The sequence below is a fragment of the Acanthochromis polyacanthus genome, chromosome 12 (assembly GCF_021347895.1).
Source record: "Acanthochromis polyacanthus isolate Apoly-LR-REF ecotype Palm Island chromosome 12, KAUST_Apoly_ChrSc, whole genome shotgun sequence".
Lineage (NCBI taxonomy): Eukaryota > Metazoa > Chordata > Actinopteri > Pomacentridae > Acanthochromis > Acanthochromis polyacanthus.
Genome location: NC_067124.1, coordinates 19,349,060 through 19,365,451, shown reverse-complemented (window position 1 = coordinate 19,365,451; position 16,392 = coordinate 19,349,060). Strand labels below are relative to the sequence as shown.

General features: G+C 38.1%; 3 protein-coding genes across 4 annotated transcripts; 2 read left to right on the top strand and 1 right to left on the bottom strand.

Moving 5' to 3' along the window:
• Positions 1-41: 41 nt before the first annotated feature.
• On the top strand, positions 42-3,368 carry pafah1b3 (platelet-activating factor acetylhydrolase, isoform Ib, gamma subunit). Of its 2 annotated transcripts, XM_022206340.2 has the most exons (6): positions 42-154; positions 445-538; positions 978-1,067; positions 1,204-1,320; positions 1,474-1,596; positions 2,003-3,368. In XM_022206340.2, exons 2-6 carry the CDS (start codon positions 458-460, stop codon positions 2,261-2,263), a joined length of 672 nt encoding a protein of 223 aa, XP_022062032.2. In that variant the 5' UTR covers positions 42-154; positions 445-457; the 3' UTR covers positions 2,264-3,368. The 2 variants fall into 2 exon arrangements, with proteins under 2 accessions (XP_022062032.2, XP_022062033.2); XM_022206341.2 differs by lacking the exon at positions 42-154 and having other exon boundaries at positions 161-538.
• Positions 3,369-3,495: 127 nt separating this feature from the next.
• On the top strand, positions 3,496-5,466 carry LOC127536435 (uncharacterized). Its single transcript, XM_051956765.1, has 5 exons — positions 3,496-4,466; positions 4,578-4,628; positions 4,766-4,843; positions 4,941-5,015; positions 5,227-5,466. Exons 1-5 carry the CDS (start codon positions 4,157-4,159, stop codon positions 5,334-5,336), a joined length of 624 nt encoding a protein of 207 aa, XP_051812725.1. The 5' UTR covers positions 3,496-4,156; the 3' UTR covers positions 5,337-5,466.
• LOC110959472 (carcinoembryonic antigen-related cell adhesion molecule 5-like) lies at positions 5,462-11,112 on the bottom strand. The gene is made up of 9 exons (XM_051956763.1): positions 10,838-11,112; positions 10,485-10,748; positions 8,937-9,212; positions 8,487-8,738; positions 8,120-8,395; positions 7,783-8,034; positions 7,320-7,622; positions 6,603-6,860; positions 5,462-6,321 (listed from the first exon to the last, which is right to left on the bottom strand). The coding sequence occupies exons 1-9, from the start codon at positions 11,046-11,048 to the stop codon at positions 6,233-6,235; spliced, it is 2,181 nt and encodes a 726-aa protein (XP_051812723.1). The 5' UTR covers positions 11,049-11,112; the 3' UTR covers positions 5,462-6,232.
• Positions 11,113-16,392: the final 5,280 nt, after the last annotated feature.

Here is a 16,392-nt window from a genome sequence, read left to right as displayed (position 1 = left end):
ATCTTCAATGACAATGTAATAATAGAACGGTTGGATAACTCTAAAATACTTGAAAACATATATAGTTGTACACGGAAGACAATGGTACATGCAAGTACAGCGAAAATATACTTCCTGAAACTGAATCGGGACATAACGATATTTTGACTTAATGGTAACCTGTGTTCAGTAACGTTGCTTAATGTAGTTGTCATTTAATATTGACCCTTTTCTACCGTAGACAATATAGGCTTTTATTATTTAACATTTATATTACACGTGCATGACTGTTATCGCTGTTAAACCACATCTATTTGTGTTTTCAGAAGGAAGCTAGCCATTTTGGCTAACTCTATCAACATCCATTGATTTTGACGGCATTTATAACGATAGGCCTTTGGTTACGCGGTTAGTGTGCGTTATTATAAGTATCACAAATTCTACGCGACTGCTTTCCAATTACAGGTAGAGCCAAAACATGAGTGCAGAAGACCCAAACCCAGCCGCCACACCCACTCTCTGTGTAGACACCCAGGGAGATGGACGATGGATGTCTCTGGTGTGTGAAGTAGCCTTATTATTATTATTATCAGTTTTCTTTTACTTTTTCCTTGAGTTTTACAAAGCTGTGACATAAGATTTATTTCTAATGTCGCAAGGGTTGAGATATATGATGACTGATGATAACGGAAGACGTCATCAGCTGAAATACAGTTCATTTCAGAAATCTTTATATTTGTCCTCTAGGGGAAATAGAGCAGTAGAGCAGTTGGATCAACAAATTGTTAGTGCTGTTTCCGTGGAAGAGAACTAAACAGAAAATAGCTCAAGTTTGACACAGAAAATACAATACATTCTCACTGCCAATTTTTTTTCTGAAGATTTGTAGTGTTAGAAATTGGTAGATAATATATCAATAGGAAAATATTGTTTCAAATATACTTTTCTGGCAATGCATTCAAGTTTTGCCCCCCCCCCCTCCTCCCCTCCCCTTTTAGCATACCCGCTTTGTGTCTGACAGCAAAGACAAAGAGCCTGATGTCGTGTTTGTTGGAGACTCTCTTGTTCAGCTGTTGCACCAGTTTCCGGTAAAACACATCACATTCATCTATGTCTCTGATCTATACGCAGTGTTTGATAGTTTGTCCTATTCTTATAAATATCTGGACATGCTTCCAATCTGTGTGAACATGTGGACACTTTATTGTTGTGGCTTGTCTGCAGATATGGCGCCAGTTGTTCTCTCCTCTACATGCCCTCAATTTTGGAGTGGGTGGTGATACAACGCAGCATGTGCTGTGGAGACTGAGCAATGGTGAACTGGATAACATCAGCCCAAAGGTCCAAAACACTGCCAGAAACAGAGAACATGATCATGCTTGTTTATTCACACAATAGACTGATGGTGCTAACATTGAAATCTCACTTATAATGACTCTAAACTGTCAGTTGCATGTGCGTAATCATGTTTTCCTTTCTCTTTTCTTAATGTAGGTTGTCGTGCTATGGGTTGGCACTAATAATCATGGTCACACTGCTGAACAGATCTGTGGAGGCATCATGGCTATTGTCCAAGTCATCAAGAACAAGCTCCCCCATGCCCACACGCTCGTACTTGTAGGTTTTGTTTCAGATGCATTCCTTAAGGGTAGTGTGAATCAACTCACCTACGTGTTTGTTGAAAATGACAAATGAAGTTCATGCGACAATGAAACTGTACGGTGACCTCAACCCTGATCGTGTTACCCCTTTTAGTTGAATCTTAGTTCAGCAGCAGAGTTCTGGATGCACCACAGTAGTTTAGCACTTCGATTACTGTGACCAGTTTCACTTTTTATGTTTGAAAAAAATAAACCGTAACTGATTTAAGATTCAGTTGATGTGTTGGTGAGTAAGCAATCTCATTGAAACTAGTTTTCCTTTTGTGAAACACTTAAAAATAGTAAACACACTTAATAGGAGTCCATTTATTGCTGAGGATAGAAATGAAAATGCTAAAAACACTGTGTCTTCTGTTTTTCAGGGTATACTACCCAGAGGTAAAGCACCAAACCCTCTCCGGGAGCGAAATGCCAAGGTGAACGAGCTAGTCCAGGAGACTTTATCATCTCTTCCACATGCCTCTTTCCTCAACGTGGATCCTGGCTTTGTCCACTCCAATGGTAGCATCTCTCACCAAGACATGTATGACTACCTTCACCTGACCCCTCAGGGCTACCGTAGGGTGTGTGAACCCCTCTACGCTCATCTCAAGTCCATGCTAGATAAACCTGCTGAGAACTGAGCAGCCAGGTTCCAAATGTACACTACCACAGTGGTCCTCGTCCCTGTTTCCGCAGAGCATCACACTTTGCTCATTAAGACCTCAGATGGTGGATAGAATCCATTATTAAGGGCTAAGAGCTGCACAGATCATTGAAGTCCTCTCCACAGCGAGGGTTGGTGACCACTGTTACAGATAATGGGACCATGCATTTTTTGTGTTAATAATGCAGTCAAAATTTAATTGTGCTGTGCTGTAAAGAGCACCTGTTCTACTAGCATTTACTTCCCAAAATGTTTTGTCATAGACAGATTGTTTCATTTTTCTGCAGCATGATACAAGGAATGAATTTGACAGGTGATTCCAGGTAGTCATTGCCAGTGACTTAGCAATCAAGGCAATAGAATAACATCTGAGGAGATGCCATTTAGAACACATAGATAAACCTAAATTAATCCAAATGTTCAATGGTTAATAATAAAAGATAAAAATATGCAATTTTTTTTAATGAAAACATTCTGTGTGTTCAAATGTTCTTGGTTGCCCCTTGTTAAAAGCTGAATATATAACCATGGCCTGCACATCTCATCTACTTGGCTACATTTGTAATGTATTTATCAAAGCTGATTTTACTTCAGAACATTTCATAAGTACTGATGTAGAAACCCACTATTGCAAGATACTTGAAAGAGGACCTGGTTAATTTTTGGAGTTATCTTTATTTGGCAGTACCATCTATGTAACATCTAATGTTTTTTTGTACATGTTCATTTCAATGACCTAAGATTTCCCTTTTGTTTGTTTACACATGCAAAAAACTGACCATTGCTGTCTACTTGCTTTTCATAATGTTTTCTTTTCTCATTAATGTCCTTCAATCTTTTCCCTTCTCCTATTGTAACAACAGCTGTATTTCATTGCAAACATAGTTGCGTTTGAGTAGTTTACTTTGCATCAGGTTCATTGTTCTCTGCAACGTATTGCCTCATTAGATCGCTGAAAAGGCTTCACTTACATGCTTCTAAGAAACCTGGATAAGGATTGTGCTGCAGAACTCACATTGTGGTCCAGAATGGGTGATTGTGTAAGAGAGGAAAGAAATGCATTAAATATAAACGCAAGATGGTTTCATTGTCCCTTGATTTGTTGATCAGATCTCTGGGCAGATACTGAGAAACTGATTGCCACTGATGCAGAACTGTGTTTTTAGGCTTCAAAAATAGGCAAAGTTCATTGAGAGTGCACAAAGAAAGATTATGTCCCTGGGAGATTTATTGCTTTTGCATGACTGGTTTTAGGAAAATGTGGTTGTGAGCAGAGAGCTACATTTCCGAAACTTGAGGACGGTGAACAAGTCCTGCTTTGCCCTCACCAGCCTCATTAATGTCAGTGCATAACTGGTATGTTTTTCAGCAGTCATCACATGTAATACAATACACAAAGACCTAGAATTCTACCTCGTAATAGCAAGTACAATCTTAAATGTGACACTGGTGTATCCTGTTGACAGGACTGATAATGAGCACTTGTGCTTACCATTGATATTAAACCTGTCAGTATTGTATAGCAATAAGTGCTTTTGCCCACAAAGATAAATTCTAGGTTTTGTACACAAACCACAACCAGTAAGTGAGATTAACAATATCTTTTCTCATTTCCTCATTTATTGAACTGCCATGTTTTAAATGACTATAACAAATACTGAAAACAAAATATGATCACAGCGAGGATCAGTAAATTAAAGCTCAGAGTGAAAAAAATGTATATGACACTCTTCATTATTTAAAGTAATACAGTCATATAGCATAAGCAGTACACATTTGAAACTCAAAAACAAGGTGTCACCTGGCATTCAGATACCCTCATGCTGCAGGTCACCATCATGTGAATCCCTCCCTCTTTCTTTCCAAAGAAATGAACCATTACATGACACCAAGATTTGCTGGCAGTCTTTTGTGTTATCCACAGCCACGTCTTTGGTTGGGCAAGACATGCATCATACAGTTGGCAGTTGATGAATACGCCACAGCTAAAATTTCAGACATTGACACCATCCTTTATAAAGACCCAGAACGACAAACATTTCATTTCTTCACTGTGACTGCGTACAGCCAGGATTTCTCTTTCTGGGCAAACAACATTGTTCTGATTTACTTCAGGATGGGACCAAAGGAGCATTTGCTGTTGGTTCTTGTACTGCTAATATTCACTGACCACGGTCAAGGTATTGTATACTTAATAATCAAAATAAGATGCTAATATTAATTACAAGAGTAATTTACTAATTTATCATCGTGTTTATATTGTTCTGTAATGCTTTTTTCTTTGATCAAAGGTGTTCCTGAGACCTATGAGCAATCCTTGATTGTCAGCAAATCCACTGATTGTATGTAAAAACTAAAAAAAATGAAAACACACTTCACAACCAGCGGTTAATCAATAAGAGTTAAACTGTTTTATTTACATTACTTCTTATAATTATCAGTAATTCTTTTCTTAACTTTAACATCAATTGTGTTGTAGCCACTGTTGTTGAACTCCGTGCCACTCCACATCCGATTAACACCCCAAGATGGCACAACAGATCATGTAACTGCAAAGGTGAAATGACAACTATATATATTCATATGTATATATTTATAAGTGCATTATCCAAACCTATTAGGTTCTTTTGTTCTTATGTATTTGGATCACCCAGGAAAGGAAAGAGAGATGGTGAGCACACTCTGCCGCTGTCAGCCGTCTGCCAGACGCAATGGCAAGAATGGGAAATGTAAGTTACTTAAACTGTCTGAGGTTTTGAAAGTGATAAAGTAAAACTATTTAAAATCAGTAAGATCAGTGAAAAGAAAAGTTGTGCGTTCAGTATATTATCATGACTCAGACTGAAAGGTGATTATGAACTCAAACTCTTAAAGTTTTACAGATATTTACAGGTAAACTCTATCTTTTTCTAATCTGTCTGTATTTATTTAAACCACAAGGGAAAAAACTGTGTCAGCTGGAAAAAAGCAAGAATCTGCAGAAGTGCCACAGGTTTTCCAAACTGAAGACAAAGAATACATCCAAGTTTGGTCCCAGTGTGCCCATATGAGCAAGACAAGGAAACTCTCATATATACTGCATATCCCTATATATGGATATTTTGCAATTATCACTGTCACACACATTTCTTTGTAAGACTTACTGCTATATCCTCCTCAATAAAGTCCTCACACAAATGATTACGGTGTTTTTATTGATTAATAAATAATTACAGTGAATCGAGATATAATAAAGCAAATTCATCATGCTTCACAAAAATAACAGCAAGTGTTCAGAATGGAGATATGCAATTTGTACCAAAGGAGCATGGAGATGTTATGGAGATATTATGTAGAAACACACATGTATTACCCTTCTGAAAATAATGCAGGTAAAATGTTTATCTGAAGTTCAGGAGCAGGACCGCATCTAAAACTCTCCCCTTACTGTCGTGCATCTATAAATGTTGACCAGCTCTGCATACCAGTTTGTTCTTGCTTGCTGTGCTCCACTTTCCCTTCCCTTTCTTCTTGCTCTTTTCTGCCTCTCTTGTCCCTCTCCCAGGGGGACAGGACCTGCCTCTGATCCTCAGTAAAGCCTTACCTACACCACAGCTGCTAATCTTACCTCTAAGCAACATTCCACTTATATCAGTTAATGAAAAATCACTTCATTGATGGTACGGTCCTTGATATTGAATGCAAGTTTACTGAAGTACTTTCACTAAAATGACTCCTGGGAAGTCCCAACAGTGACTAACACAGTTACTTTAACTTGCTAATATTTATAGTTTTTAACATAAATAAGAAAGCAGACATTGCAATAAATGAATGCTAGTGTTAATTTTACAGTGAGAGTGTGGATTACACTTTGAATGTCTCAGTCATTTTAAAAGAAGATTGTTGTGAAAGGCAAGAAAAGAAGCAGGAGGCCTTTTGGGTTGACTGGACTTTTAGGTGTGGAGGATCAGTTGAACAGCACAGAGGTGGAAAAAGCAAACAGACCCATTAACATCAGACTGCCATGAGATGAGAAGTGGATGGCAGAGGCGTGATCTGGGGATGGAAAGAGAAATTTCAGTTATTCCGAGAAGAAAAGAAAGAATATTACTGATACCACACGGATCATCTACAGTTGTATAGCACCTACACTGGCAGTGTTTTAACCATAGTGATGAAAATAATTTAGGTGAATGTGATTATTCTATGAACCTTAGTGATCATGTTTCACTCATATTTTGCTTGTCAGTTCATCAGATATCACAAAGAATCTGTTATGGAGATACTGTCCTGACCACATCAAAAATAGAGAGAGAAGAGTTGTAAGGTTCACTCACCGCTGATGGCAAATGTTTGACTTCGGTACATTGTGATGTTGGTCACAGGGTTCCTCGCCTTACATATGTACGTCCCCTCACTTTCTTTTGTCACAGAGAATGTAATAACAGATCCATTCGTTAGAGGGTTTGACTGATTGTTAAGGAACCAGTAGAAGTGACACTCAGGCTGAGAAACAGCAGAACATGTCAGAGACACGCCAGAGGTGCCCAATTCTGCTGAATCTGGACCAGAGATCCACACACTCACGGGCCCATCTGCAACCAGACAGAAGGAGTTAGTCAAAATTAGAGTTAAATGACAATTGTTATGTCCTAATTTATTTTTTCTATTATTGGAGCACATCTAAAATGGTAAATTCACGTTTATTCTGTTCGGCATTTCAATGGCTCATTGACTCATTTAGGTATTTCTGGTTAAATGCATTCTCTACCTTATAATTACTGGTTTAAGTTTAGGTGCTGAAACACTGAATGTAGAAAGCTTAATCTCAGAGCAACAGGGTTCTCGTGTAACTTATCATTGGTAAAGGAAGGCAGTTATTGGGAGGTGATTTAGGTGTATTTTACTTGATCAAACACATATTATCAAATAATAATACCAAATGTAACATCAGTGTATTAGATTTTGTTAAAAAATATTAATTTAAATATTAATTTTAAAAAAAGCACCTATTATAACAGCAGGAAAGCAAGTTTCCACTCTACAATACTCACAGTTCACCAGGAGCTGGTACGGTTCGCTCTTATGCTGACCAGCCTGATTGGTAGCAACACACTGATATGACCCGTCATTGGTCCAATATGTCTCCGATGTGAAGTATCCAAATATCAAAGGGGTGAAGTACAGCATGTTCTTTTCAATGTGGTACGATGAATCTGGGTTTGTGCTGTTGAGTGTGATGTTGTCCTTCATCCAGTAGATCGTGTCATAGGGTCCAACAACATCACAGGTGAGAGTGAAGTTTTCATATTGTATTGGAATTGTGCTGCTTTGGATCCTCACTGACTCTATGGCCTCTGTAGACACAAAACACAGTAAGTTATATGGGTAAGCCACCCTGATTGCACGTCATGCTTTTAAACAGTTGTCGTCTAAGACACAATATAAACCAATATTCAATCAGTCGTGTTAAGAAAATGTCACATTGATTTCCTTCCGATAGTCAAATTTTCATACCAATGACTGTGAGCATTGTAGAGTTTGTACTGTTCTTTCCTGTCGCATAATTGTAGGCCACACAGGTGTATTCTCCAGTCATATTTAAAGACAAAGGACCAGCTGTAAAGACTGAAGTGTTGGCCACCATGGAGCCATTATACCACCAGCTAAAGTGGCTGGGTGGAACCGACATGGCAGAACAGTTGAAGATCGCATATCCTCCTGTCTCTGCATACGCTGGCCCCTGAATGATGGGTGTTTCTGGTCCAACTGCAAGAACAAAGGAGATAGTTGACTTTGACTCCAAAAATCTAATAGTGTTTAGCAACATGTTGCATGAAAATGTCGTACTCACAGTTGACAAGGAGCATGTGCGGAGCGCTAGTCACTTTTTCAACAGCATTAACAGCCACACACTGGTAGTAGCCAGTATCATAACGATTCAGTGGGATGAAGCTGACTGTCTTGTTATCCATGAAGAAAACAGTTGTGTTGTCTTCGTGCAGCGGCTCACCATTCTTCATCCAGTAAACATGATCAGCAGGCCCGGTTACATTGCATGTTAAATTATATGAATAGCCTTCTGTGGCAAGATTATCTGGTGCTTCTACTTGCACATTTTCTATTGCGTCTAAAAAACAAAGCAAAACCCAGAGTTGTATAATCCTTTTTCAGAAAACATTTTTGCATAAACATATAAGTAGCAAATATCCACATCTCACCTATAACAGTAAGCATGAAGTAGGCACTGCTGTTTTGGCCAGTCACATTGTTAAAGGCCATGCAGATGTACTTCCTGACTGTGTCTTTGGGAAGAGGAGGGGTAATGTACTCGGACATGTTGGAGACTAGAGAACCATTGAAGTACCATTTGTAGTGGCTTGGTGGGTTAGATGGCGCATAGCAGCAGAGGGTGACATTGTCTCCTGTCTTTGCTGCGGCTGGTCCCGTGATAGTTGGCATCTCTGGTCCATCTAAATGCATGGATATTATTGTAAACTACTTTCACAGGAAATATGTTCACATGACCTTCCAGACATTCACATCACGCAGAACAGTACATGGGAGTAAAATTTCCATCAGTATTTTATGAATAATCTACTAGATACGTCCACATTATAATATCTTATCAAATGGCTTTTTTAGTTAACGGCAATTAGAGCATAACTTACAGATAACTTCGACTGTATAGGGGCTGCTGGTCATGTTGCTCACGGAATTAAAAGCCTGACACTTGTAATATCCATTGTCTGAAGTTTGGACTGACTTCAAGGTTAGTGTCTTGTTGCTCATGCCAAAGACGGTTGAATTGTCTGCAGTAATAAGCTGGCCATCCATCCACCACAGAATAGTGTCAGCAGATCCAGTCACTTCGCACTGAAGAGTGAATGGCTCATGAAGCATGGCTGGTCCACCGGTAGGTTTCACCATAACTGCTGTTATTGGATCTACAAGAAGAAAAGGGAAAGCATTACTTAAATTCAGCCATGGATGAGGCTTGAATGAATGTGGCACATGCTGCTGGAATTTCAAATAATGGTCCAGCATTTTGGAAAGTTTGCCTAATTGTTGTGAAAACAGTTAGGTGGGGACAATGATACTGCCCTTATTTAGGTAGCAGAACCAGAAACAGAAACATTCCGTTTTCAGTCATATGTCTACAAATGCCTGCCTGCCCTGCACGTGTGTCCTGCCCTCCCTCTCCTTCTCACTGGAAAAAATGCCCCTCTCAGAACAAAACAAAAAAATATTTCAAGGAACTTTTACCTTGAAATAAGTGAAAAAAATCTGCCAATAGAACAAGTTAAAAATGACTTGGTAAGATTTCTTGAAGTAAAATATGATATTTAGAATATTGAGAATCTAAAATTAGCTGGGAGGACTTATTTTCAGATGTATTTTAACAGGATTGTCAAGCTTATGAGTTTTAAAATGAGCCAGATATGCTTAAAAAAGAAAGAAAGTAGAAGCAGTTTTTCAAAAATAGATTTTCGCTTTCATGTAACCTCCTAATTTGAAATGTTTTAACCCTCCTGTTGTCCTCATTTACGTTTACCAAAAAATATTGTTTCCTTGTCTGAAAAAATCCAAAAATTCTGCAAAAAATTTCTGAAAATGTCCAAAACCTTGAGCAAGAAAATTCCAATGATTCCTTAAAAGTTTCCCGTAAATGCTTTATTTAAAAAAAAAACAACAACAACTCAAATTTGACTAGAAAATTCTTGTAAATATTTTCAAAAAATGAGTAAAAATCTTCCAAAAAAATCTTAAAAATATCTAAAGTGATTACATATATATCAGAAAAACGTCTAATGTTTTCTTTAAGAATATTCATATAAAAATCAACCAAAATCCAGTGAAATTCACTGGATTTTGGTTGATTTTTATGTGAATGCTCTTAAAGAAACATTTTTAATATTTCTTTATTCTCACCAAAAAATGTTTAAAGATTTCCCAAAAATGTTGCAAATGTGGAAATCAGAATTTTCACAGTGAAAATATTTTTTTCCCCACATTTTCAAACTTTAAAACGCATCAATTTAACCTGCAGGACGACACAAGGGTTAAGCTTATTTCGAGCTTTCTTGTGAAATTCAACTCAGAACAAGATAATTTCAAGATTGTTTGACTTAACAAGATATTTAAGTCAAGATATTTGGCAGATTCATGTCTCTCTGAGGACAAAAGAGGAGAGTCACCTTCCACAATTCCAACCTTACCTAAAACCTGGATCATTGCACTTGCGCTGCTGAACCTGGACGTGGCTGTGTTGTGAAACTCGCATTTGTAATTTCCTGAGTTGCCCTCAGTAACATTCTCTAGTTGAAGCTGTGGGCCAGAGTGGTTCAGGTACACTCCATTAACAATCCACTGGATCATCGCTGGAGGGCTGGACTCCGCTGAGCATGACAGCATGATATTAGAACCTGATTTGTACACGTCCTTCATGGGCGTGATCATCATCGTTGTGTTACTTGGACCATCTGATGATAAAACAACAGAGAAATTGTTTAAGGGATTAATGTTAGGGTTGCAGATGTCTACATATACAGATTTGTTGGTTAAAACTTACAGCTGATGTTCAGATGAACAGGGCCACTGATTTCATGGCTAATGCCGTTAGACACGCTGCACCTGAAGGGTCCCTGGTAGTGGTGAGTCACATTGAGTATGGTGAGAGTGGCATTTCCGTTGCTGAGAAGGACTTGTCCACCAGCTGTGACTGTAGAGTTGCCATTCAGCCATTCAAAGGACAGAGATGAGCCGTTGGACACAGAGCACATGAGAACTGCTGTGTCATTATATTCCACCAGGTTGGTTTCTTTTGCCCACAGGGTCACATTTGAAATCGGCACTGCAGAGAATGACATTAAAAGAGCATTTGTTAGTTTTACAAAGATGTGGGACTGCAGCAGACAAGGAACCATGTATTCTCTTTTAATAGAAGATAGACATGTGAGCTCATGTGGTTTAAACTGAAATCTGATTCAAACCAACATTTCTTTTAACCTTGCCAGTGGCTTGACTCCGTGACTAGCACTACTGTGCTGGTGGGTGATCATTATGTAACAGAAAATGAGGGTAGTGACCAATTTTTCTCTTGGGTGGCGCACTTAATTTACCAAACCAAATGGCAGAGTCGGCAACACCGGAATACAAGAATTGATTATGTTCACAGCCATTTGATGTGCTATTACTATGCACCACTACGAGGGTACACTAAGCACTACTGCTGAGTCAAATAGACAATTAAATGCACATAAATGTTACCAGCTAGTGAATTTGAATTTATCTCCCCAGTGTTTGATATGATTTGCTCCAGATAAGGTGTAATTGGTACACACAAACCCTTAAAATCTCCTTTTCTATAATTAAACAAATTAAGAGTGTATAAATATGCAAATCTATTTTTTACTTCAAAAGTAAAAAAAAGAAACAATTCATTTTTCCAGCTTCAAAGAGTGCCAAGTGCTTCTTTTGTCCAGCAAAATCTTTGGAACAACATATTTATATTTACATACTCAAATAAACAAAAACAAATCCATACCTGTGAAACCAACAAACATTGGCCATTTTGTTAAAAAAAAAAACCTAACTATAAGGCTTAAAGCAGACAGTGCTTCTGTCAGCTAACTTTTACATTAACAACCTTACATGACAATGAGAAAACAGCAAATCTGCATATTTAAGATCAAAGCAATAAAAATTTGTCACTTTGCCTGAAAAAAAAAAACTGAAACCATTAGGCATTATACTATGTATAACTGTGCATGTGAGGGCATGTTAGGCTTTGAGCCCAAAGTGCTTCTGTCAACTAACATTAAATATTTACAATGAAAATAAAGAAAAACAGTAATTCCTCAGATTTCAGAACACACGAAAATCAACAGGCTTTCAGTCTAAAGTGCCACTTGTGTCAACTAACATTTCTATTTACATTATTAAACTAGAAAAGCTCTCAGAGAGTGCAGACCTCCGCCAAGGATAGAGAGGAAAACAGGAAACCCATGCAGTAAAGGAGCATGAGCTGGAATCAAACCTGCGTCTCTGACACAGTTCTGTTTACAAATCACCTTCTTAACCAGTTGAGCTATCTGGACACCTTGCTCCAATTTGTTGGACGACATACTAACCTATGATGTTTTTGTCATGTTTTGGACCACATACTAAAACATACTAATAAATTCAAAGTGATCCAGAATCCAGGATCCTTTCCGGATTGCCACCAAAATTAAATCAGCTCTTCCTCTTACCATAGTCTACATCCCCTCAAAATTTCATGTGAATCTGTCCAGGCGTTTTTGAGTTATCTTGCTAACAGACAGACAGACAGACACACAAACGCCGGGTGTCACATAACCTCCTTGGCGGAGGTAATGACAAAAAAGTAAATCCTCACATTTTAGAGATTAAAGCCAGCACCTTTACGTCAGTGTTATTTTTTTGTATGCAAGTTTTGCTCTTCTGTCTTTGAGACATGCAAATTTCTCAATGACTCTATGGTTATTATTAAAATCTGGGGTCAGAGGGAGATCAGAGCGATCAGAGGGAGACAGGCTGTCTCCCTCTGATCGCTCAGCAGGGCACGCTCAGCCTGCCCCCTGCTGTCTCCTATTTCTTGTATTGAAGAGGAACGAACTGCGTATGTCAAAGTTATAACGAGAGTCAATGGGGAAAGATGAATGCTGTAATAACTTAGACCATTTAATAAATCAGGTGCCACCATTAAGTCAAATTTTGTTGTTTGTTGGATTCTGTAGCTGCACTTTGTGTTTAGTACAGGATTGTCTGTGTGAGCAGCACTTTGATTTATTTATTTTTTTTTTTGTTCAAACCTCTTGTTTCAAACCTTGTGTGACCTTTGTTGAGTTGGCTGAGACAGACGCAACAGCATAGCGACAGTTGTTGTACGTCTTTTTTATAGTGTTTTAATCAATTTTAATGTATGTATCTCACTGTATATTTTATAAATCAGTGGGAGATTGTCCTGTTCTCTCAATTTACAACTGAAACTAAGAACTGAGATTCATGTAAAGCAAATAACTGAAAATATAATTTATTATGTGCTGTTTTTTTGAATGTTGGCAGATTTCAATACAATACAGGATCAACATACAGGTTTGGAGAGGTCATTTCAGTGTTCCTGCGCATGTATACAGGGATGTTTACTTAATATGAATTGTATACTGTAGTTAGTAAACAGGAAAAGCAAAAAGTCCTTACCTCGGACTGACAGTGTTAACTGAGCACGAAAACCATTCAAATCCTGTAATGTGTATATTCCTGAGTCATCGAGCGTCAGTGACCTTAAAGTCAGTGATGAAGTGGATGAATTATAAGCTACCCTGTCACTCCAAGAATTAGTTATGACAGAAGTTCCTGGAGATATGAACACAATGAGATTATTGTTGAATAGCCATATTCCTGTAGTGACCTGGACCGTGCTGGAAAGTGTTACGCTGCTGCCCACTGCTACAGGGTTCTGAGAGGCAGTAATTTTCTGACTGCACACATGATCTAGAAACAGAGAAGAAGGAAAAATATTCACAAACTGGCAAAAGAGCATTGTTTAAATGTAAGGAAAACAAAACTACTTTTAAAACATTGAAATGTACCAAAGTAGCATTAAGTAAAACATTTTTGTAAAATGGTAATCAAGATCTATAAACTGTCTAATGCAATGGAAATAAAGTCATGGGAATTAAGTGAACTGAAGTATCAAAAATAATTCAGTTTTACCAGAAAAGGCGATCGTTGTCAGGATCAGGACAAACACCAGTGGAGATTCCATTATATTCTTCTGTTTCTACTTTCTTGCAACGTCTTTGTCAGCTCAATGGACTGGACTGAACTAAATCAAATCTAGCAGTACTGTATTATCACAGCTCTGAAATCAGCTAATATTTGCTCTACATCACTCCAGCTCTCTGTTCTTATGATGCAAATACTTAGTCCTGGTCAGTCATCACCCTGCCACACCTTGTTTTGCCCTGGTATACTGAGGTTTTACTGGAGAAACACCTAGGAGTGTCCATTTACTGTAAACTCAATCTGTCATTTGGAAAGTTTCACCCAGCAAGAGAACTGCATGAGGATATTTTGTAAATATGCTGTCTGACTGACAAATACAGTCAGTGGAGGAAAGCGCTCTCGGCATAACGTTATCAGCAGTGTTCTCTACAGTGACTCTGAACAAAGGAGACAATTTTTATTTTAATTCTTTAAATCTAGCTTGAAAAATGTTCGCCAACTGGCTCAAATGAAAGGTGTCTTTCCAGTAAACAGTAGACTTTTTATTGTTTTGGGTTTTTTACAATAAATGATGATTTTATCAGCCACAACATACAAGATTCAAAGCAATGAATATTTCCTCATCCCTTAAGACTCCTCAAGACTCATATTTATATACATAGATATATATAGTTTCATTATCTTGTGTTTGATTAATGTAATTCAGTTGTTCAGTTTTCTGCTGACTTTAAGTGCGTGTTATCATGTAGACTTCATTTGTTTGCTTTTGGTTTGGTTCGTTGATCCGGTAATCATAACATGATAACATACAAGGACGAAAGCAAAAATATCTGACAACAGTAACACAAATCACACTCACATGTAATAATATGTGCATATGCAGTGGGTACGGAAAGTATTCAGACCTCTTGAAATGTTTCACTCTCTGTGTCATTGCAGCCATTTGCCAAAATCAAAAAGTTCATTTTATTTCTCATCAATGTACACTCAGCACCCCATCTTGACAGAAAAAAAACAGAAATGTAGAATTTTTTTGCAAATTTATTAAAAAGAAAAACTGAAATATCACATGGTCAGAAGTATTCAGACCCTTTACAGCGACATTCATATTTAACTCACATGCTGTCCATTTCTTCTGATCCTCCTCGAGATGGTTCTGCTTCTTTATTGGAGTCCAGCTGTGTTTAATTAAACTGATTGGACTTGATTAGGAAAGGCACCCCCCCCCCCCCCCCCACACACACACACACACACACACACACACAAACGTGATTATTCATTTCAAATGTTCCTTACATAAATGTGAACATTTAATTAAACATTTGATTTGTAGGGGCCCAAAAGTGGAATCATACAAAAAGCCTTACAGTAAAAAAAGTCAACTGCCGTTTTTCAGTCCTCTTTCTTGCCATGACGACACATTTCGGAGCAGTTTTACTTTAAGTTTCATAGGATTCATTTTTATTTCCTGGATCAAAAGCTATCTGTTGACCACATGAGTTGCCAACGTCTGTGAAGAGAAGCAGTTATTTAAGATATTAGTCAGTGCCATTAATAATCCGGCTGTAGGTGTGTACATTGTGGCACTAAATATTGTCTTCCCTCTCCTTTAGTTAAATTTTAACAATGACTTCATGTTCATATTGTACACGCATTTACCCAGAACTGTGTATGACTAAGCAAATGTAGAAGACATTCGATTAAAATGAGTTAACCAGAACTGATCTATCAAAATCAAGTAAAATCTTTCAATATATATTTTTAACTCTTCAGCTCACTTAATGACTTAGTAATCCTTACAAATGATGTGATTTAATAATGATACTGATACTGATAATTGTTAAAGGCCAGACAGGAATATGGACCACTTTGGTCTTCACTGACGTGTGACAGCTCCAACAGAGGACCTGTTACATTCACAAACTCGCCCCTGAATGCCCACTGAAGCTGAGCTGGGGGATTGGACTGGGACAAACAGTATGGTCAGATTAGATCCAGCTGAAAAGGAAGTTGTGTTCTGTCCATTCACTGTGAGAGCCATGTTATCTGGGCCATCTGGGAAGAGAGACATACAGCAGGAATAGATCTTTGTATTTAAGCTGGACAATTATAAGGGCAGATTTACAGCAAATATTGGTTAAATTCACACTGTCCTACTCACAGCTGATCGTGAAGTTGACCGAATCGCTGGTGCTACTACTGACAGGATTGAACACACAACATCTGAATGGTCCCTGGTCATAGCGAGTTACGTTTATGATAGTGAGAGTAGAGCCTCCATCGGTGAGCTGGACTCTGTCAGTGGCTGTAACCTCAGAGCTGCCATTCATCCAGAGATAAGAGAAGGACGACCCAGAGGAGACGGATCATGTGAGC